Raw genomic sequence first — 6,782 nt, 5'->3', positions numbered from 1 at the left:
GGGGGGGGGGGGGGGGGGGGGGGGGAGTCTCATTCTTGCTACTGATAGAAAGAACTTCTTCAAACGCAAAAGGAAAAACCATACATTAAATAGTATAAATATCAACACACTAATACCCCGACATAATGTGTCTTCTACCACCTAGGCCAAAAACATTTGATGCGGAAATCAGAGAATACCTGAGTTTTCCAAGGACAATACCAGATTGATTAGCCCGATGAAGCCCAATATCTTCAGGAGACATTATCTCATAAGTATCTTTGTGTTTTAACATTCCATCCTGCAAAGAATAAAGCAAGAATAAGAGGAGGAGATCCAGCATTTATTGCTAAGGAAATATTGAAAAGTAGTTTGAGCTGTAAAAGGAGTGAGGAAGAAGAGTTTTACATGGTTCATCCAGTTTAAATTGTTAGACTAAATTGTAGAAGCAGTAAAACATTCATAAGATTTCTCTTGGGGGGCATTTAAGTTCATAGAATGTGAGATTACCTAAAAGAATACCTTCTGAAAGATAATATGAGATTGTGAGAATGTAAGATTACCGTATATGCTTGCCTAAATTTGTAACTTGCGGAATTGTAATATTAACCTCTTTGGTTAATGATTACATTGCATAATAAATAAATATACACACCAATAAATAATCATATGTGTGTGTATGCATGTTTATTAAAGGTCAAAGATGGAAAACCATACTACATAACCAAGGTAATCTTAAAATACCTAAGGTGTTGAAGGTAATCATGTTACCTTGATATAACCTCAAAATCTGATGTAGCAAACTTGCAGTATTCTCACATAGCCTATATTATCTCATAACTTAAACTAAACAAGGTTATATAAGATAACTTTGCTCACAGCCTCACATTACCTTTGTTATCTTATATGACTTGAACAAAAGGCCACCTTAAGGATTAAGGAATACAGTCTTATTCATATCTTTACCTCTACTTCTGTATATACTCTACGCATTTATCATTTATGTATAGTATTTTTAAGTATTGCACCATCTAGCTTATTACTACTACTACAAAATGTGTTTTTGGGCTCCCCATTAAGCATCCTCTAGATTGTTGCTTCTTGTTTTAGGGCCGAAATGTTCTTAAATAAGTACTTTTGCTTCACATGAGTTTTTAACATTTTTACCCAACTTGGGAGCTATCTTTTCTGGGAGAAATTTTTGTTATATTTCATTCTTCCAATATTTCCTCTGATAGCTTACCTGTTATTAATCATCAGATTGTTTTTCTCTTTCTGTCTTTATCTGAACTTCCCTCAAAGAAGGGGAGTAATTCCTTCATTTGGGAAGGCAGAAGATTCCAGTTTGGAGATGATTTGGGTTTTGAAAATACAAAAGGATGTATATACTATGGTAATGAATCAAAGTCCTCCATAACAGCCTCCAAGGATTTTGCTGTTCAAGTCAAATAAGGCATAGTATACCATTGCGGGGGGAATCTAGAAAAGGCTACTGCATGCAGATAAGATGGAAAGATTTGAAATGCATGCTTAATTATTTTTCATAGGAATAGTACTCATAAAAGGTTAATGTGGAACATATTTATTGTAAATGATCAAATTATAGAAATTGGTATATTGGCATATCATGCACTATTGACTCACATCGCAATATGAGCCTCAATAAACATTTAAAAATTTAATGATACAATTCTTAACCCCTACTTTCTTTTGTAGTATTATTGTGTCCATCCATTCCCTATTTTTCTTTTGCATTCTGTGGTCAAGGAAAGATACACTAGTTTGATAGTTGGACACTTCCTCATTTACACAATTCTCTGACATCCTACAATGTCACCAAAATGTTGTTATAGCACCAAGGTGCTTTGATGATCTTGGTTTTAATATGAACAAGAAATGTAGTTAAGTTTGTATTGAGTGTGAAAGATTTATTAATAAGCCATTCTCACACAGGTGCCCTGGTTTCGGATAAGCCATCTCAGACTGAAAACTATCAGTTACTCAACTACCTCATTTAATCCTCTAGTATGGTCATAAACAACTAAAACCTGAACTCTCTCCCATTTCTCATAGATAAAAGGGAGGACTTACAGCATTCATTAGTAAGGAACCTTGTATATTTACTCTTCAATCTGCTGCGTTTTGAGCCTTAAATTTGTCATTTATTAGTCATTACAAAGAAGCTAGAACTTAAATTTTACCAATCTTTCAAAGCTTCATTCAACTTTATCCTCAAGCTTGTATTCATCCTCCTAGCTTTCTAATTTCCTATATTGAATTATTTGAGCTTACACCGTTACATGTTGATAATCTATACTCAATATATAGTACTCTCAACTCTACACTTGTCCATCCTATGATTTGTACCAAGTGTAATCAAGTTCTTTGTGTTCAAGGAAATAACTGTGATTTGTGCTATTGTCAATAGCTAAAGATACCCATCAATGAAGATGTGTTCGTTAAAGTAAATTGGCTACCAGAGATAGTCAGGTATACCCATCAACAAAGGCTACAAAGGCATGTTCGTTGAAGTGATTTGGCTATAGTGGAAGCCAGTATAAACCACCAACGAGAGTGTGCTTGGTGAAGTTGATTGTGGCACACTGGCAGTGGCACCCACCAACTCTGAAGAAAGCTGGAAGATAGTGGGTTATTAAATCCTAAGGAAGGGGTCCTTAAGTGGTAGATGTAGGCATTGCCAAACTATAAAATCACGATGTCCACTTACCTTTGCTCTTTATCTTATTTGCTTGTGTGTTTGATTCATTATACTACAAATCTCTAATTTGAAAAGCTTATAAAGTGCAGGTCAAATAATTTATTCTCCTAGTGATTCAGGCACAAATTTCAATATACTAATTCACACCCCTCTTAGGATAATTCAGAACTTTTAGTTTTTATACTGGGTACACACAAACACATATACATAGCATTAGCTTGAACATTTAGACAGGGTAAAAGGAAGCAAAAGGCTCAATGCATAATGTCTAGCACTTCATTGCATCATTTTATAGATCAGAGAATAAGATGGACCTGATGGATGCCACTCTCATGAGCAAAAGCATTAGCCCCAACAATGGCTTTGTGTGGCTGCACAAGCAAACCAGTATACTCTTCTACCTGGACATCAAATAATCATCGAGTGTAAAGCAAACGCGAAATGAATCCAAACCAGAGAAGGTTCTTAAATTTTACTAGACATTAAATGCTAATACCATTTTGCTAGCCATGATAATATGTTGTGTATTGATCCCAGTATAAAGGCCACCAAGTACTTGCTCTCCACGACATTTCAAGGCCATTACAACCTATGTCACAGAATACAACATAAATAGTTATAAAATAAAAGCAAATCCAGAAGTTGTTATGAATAATCATTAAGAATAAGAACATATTCAAGATACAACTTAGGAGTTTCACCATCTTCAACGTCAGATGTCAATACATAAAAGTAAAGGCATATATGCTGGAACCTGGTCACTAATGTTTTTGTCAGCAATTAAGGGTTCAGTTATATTATATTATACGAAAATTCCATGGTGTTATGATGTACTTTGTGCTTGTTAAAGTTAAACTGATACACACCCAAAAGAATGGATAGTTTACTTAGAAAAAGGAATGATGAAAATCAGGCAAATCAGAATAAATAAGGAAAGGCTTAACGCAAGGGATTTGGCAAGAATAAAATCAAAGGCACAATCATATCAACAATATCTCCTTTTCCATAATTATTTATTTCCTAGCACTATAAATTAGAACCTCTAGATGAGAGTAAATCATCCAATCTTTATCCTTAGTCTTTAAGCTTTATAAGCTGGGCAAGAGCCTAAAACTCTTGTTGGGGAAAGTCTTGTGACTTCATGTTTCTCTTCTTTATTTTTTTAGTTTCCAGTCAATAAAATTACGTCCTTGTTCTTTTCTCTAACATAAACTCTTCCCTTACAACGTCACCAAGCATACAACATTATCTTACATGACTCTGAAGAAATTCTCTCTCTCTCTCTCTCTAGTCTATATATATATATATATATATATATATATATATATATATTTGATGAGTAGAGAGAATATATTCATCAAGGCACCAAGGAGGACCTTGCAAAACAAAAGGAAACAAATTATACAAGATTTAGCTCATTCTAAATCTGACCTATCTGTAACTCTTTTGCAAGCACTTCCTTAGTGCTTTCCTGAACAATATCATTACAACCAAGAAGAGAAAAAAAAAAAAAAAAAATATATATATATATATATATATATATATATATACGCACGAATTGTAGTATAACAGCTTTATTCACCTACCTCCTCCAATGAAGCATTTCCTGCTCTTTCACCAATGCCATTTATTGTGACTTCTACCTGTCTTGCACCAGCATATGCTCCCTGGAAATAAGCTTCATTGTCAGACAATTTTGAACTTCATGAACTTTTTTATGTAACATTAAATGAGCCATACAGCTAATGTGTTAGCAGTAGAAAGCCCAAGATCATTCTGACAGTGTGTTGAAATGATGACGTTTTCAATTCCTGGGGTATTGACTTTTATATCAGCGATCAGTTGTCCAAATTCGGTGGGAAGTGTATAGCCAACAGTATCAGGTATATTAAGGGTTGTTGCCCCAGCTTTGATAACTTCTCCCAGTATATGATAAAGGAACTCCCTGTCAGATCTGAAAGGAATATAAAAAGAAGAAAGTTGAATCATTAAAACAAACAATAGCTAACAGATTGAATACTCTTGATGAGGGTTATAATGTTTAATGCAAATGAAGGTCCGACTTCCTAATGATGTTAGTTATCTGGGTACCAAGTAGAAGAAGCAGCACATCACTGTGAACTTTGTTTCTGAGTTTACATAATAATATAATATCAACAGTATCATCACTTGATAGAGAGGAAGTAATCTGCATTTATTATTGCTTTTTATTTTGAAACAAGTGTGCAACTTCTAGACATTAGCTAAGAAATACTTGCGGCACAAAGCAATGACCAAGTTTTTTATGTGGATAATTAATAATAATATGACGATGAAGAAGAAGAAGAAGAAGAAGAAGATACTCCAGGAAAATTACAAGAAGTTTCATCAGCTTAAAGTCCTTAAAGCAAACAAAATCTCTCATGAATTCATAGCTGCCACCTCCACATGCAGGAAGGCAACTCACAATAGTGCAAAGTTCTTATTGAATTTCTGCATCAAATAAGATTAATTTCTAATTTCTTATGCTCAGTATAAGTGCTCAAAAACCCAGACAAAATGCAGCAATGACACTACCAATTTGTGGATCATTCTAAGTAATCATGAAACAGGGGCCAAACTGTCTCTCTTTACCTAGCAACCTACTTCATTACAGCTACTAATAACAGCAAAGGAATACTCAAGTGTCTCAATAAAAAAAATTAAAAAAAAAAATTAAAAGAGAACAAAAAGAAACAGAGGAATATTCTTTAAAGCTCTCTCATTTTCTGATCCCTAAATCCTAATATAAGCAATAAACAAACCCAAGTTCTGACGAAAATGCAAAACTGAGTTAAGAACTTCAAATTAAATGGAAATGAAAGCAGAAAATAAAACAATGTAAAGTAAAAGGTAAAACACCTCCCGGCATCTTCAGGGCTAAATTCAACATCGGAACAGCCCAAGCTCCTGGCATAAGCGACCATACTGGTGGCCTTCTCCACCACTTGCTCCCTGGTCATGTTGAGCTTGAACTTCATGTGTATCTCACTGGTGGCGATGAATGTATGCACACGAGGCTTCTTGGCATCCTTCACCGCCTCCCAAGCCCTATCAATATCCCTCTGATTGCACCTGGAAAGGCCACATATGACCGGAACGTGTTCGCCCTCCCCATTCCCAACCTCCTGCGCAATCAATCTGACGGCCTCGAAATCGGCCTCCGAGGCAGCAGGGAACCCCGCCTCAATGATATCCACACCGAGCTTCGCCAGCTGCCGCGCCACGTCGAGCTTCTCTTTGGTGGTCATTGTGGCGCCGGGGGACTGCTCGCCGTCCCGGAGAGTAGTGTCGAAAACTCGCACATAATTAGGATCGGAGATTCTGTTCGGGACGTAATCCGGCCGCCTTGGAGCCAAGCCGCAGCGTACCACGCCGGAGGCGTAGGAGAAGGAATTACTCGTTGCTGTGCTGCTGCTGCTGAGCGAGCAGTATCCCCGGTTCAGGAAACTACCGCATGTAGCAATGTTAGTGCGAACGAGAGGGCATTTGCATTTGTGGCGCTGAAACACAGCGTGAGGGTTAGGGTTTGAGCAGAAAGCAGCCATTGATGACCTTAGTGCTTGCTTGTCCAAGCTGTTAATGAAGATAACAATGGGAGGAGAAAGGATAAACGTTACAATTTACCAACGAGAGCTGACTGGGCAGCCACGACTCCCACGAGTCCACGAGTTTGACTAATATTTTTTTAAAGGAGAATGGGTAAACTAATATTTTTTTAAGGAGAATGGGTAGACTAATTTTTTTTATTTATAACTTGATGCCCACCATCGGAGTATACAATCATATAAAGTTATTACGTAAAAGTAACTTGAAAATTATTTTTAATTATCGTTAATTTTTAATACTATATAGCGTACTTCCTACAGTTCCTAGGATTATTTTAAAAGGTACATTATATTGTTAAAAAAATTATTTTATAATATTATATTAAGTTATAGAAGAAAAAAAAAACATCATTTTATTGTACAAGAGTTGGGACACTCAGTTTACGTACGCTATATTAAAAAGGTAAAAGAGTCGCATGGGTCCCAATCGTTATACCATGAACTAGTGTTCACTCTAC

The 6,782-nt window shown here is 36.0% G+C and overlaps 1 protein-coding gene across 1 annotated transcript in view; it reads right to left on the bottom strand.

Annotated features, from left to right (window-relative positions):
- Positions 1-6,364, bottom strand: part of LOC116004381 (2-isopropylmalate synthase A-like) — a 12,520-nt gene extending 6,156 nt beyond the window's left edge. The window contains exons 1-6 of the mRNA XM_031244412.1: positions 5,579-6,364; positions 4,439-4,652; positions 4,285-4,365; positions 3,195-3,287; positions 3,013-3,099; positions 180-280 (exon numbers count right to left, since the gene is read on the bottom strand). Of these exons, the coding sequence (XP_031100272.1) occupies positions 180-280; positions 3,013-3,099; positions 3,195-3,287; positions 4,285-4,365; positions 4,439-4,652; positions 5,579-6,264 (1,262 nt within the window). The 5' untranslated portion in view covers positions 6,265-6,364. The remainder of the gene's footprint in view (positions 1-179; positions 281-3,012; positions 3,100-3,194; positions 3,288-4,284; positions 4,366-4,438; positions 4,653-5,578) is intronic.
- Positions 6,365-6,782: the final 418 nt, after the last annotated feature.

This window comes from Ipomoea triloba, chromosome 14 (genome assembly GCF_003576645.1).
Source record: "Ipomoea triloba cultivar NCNSP0323 chromosome 14, ASM357664v1".
NCBI classification, from domain to species: Eukaryota; Viridiplantae; Streptophyta; class Magnoliopsida; order Solanales; family Convolvulaceae; genus Ipomoea; species Ipomoea triloba.
The sequence above is the reverse complement of the archived record's forward strand: the minus strand, read 5'-3'. Positions and strand labels throughout refer to the sequence as shown.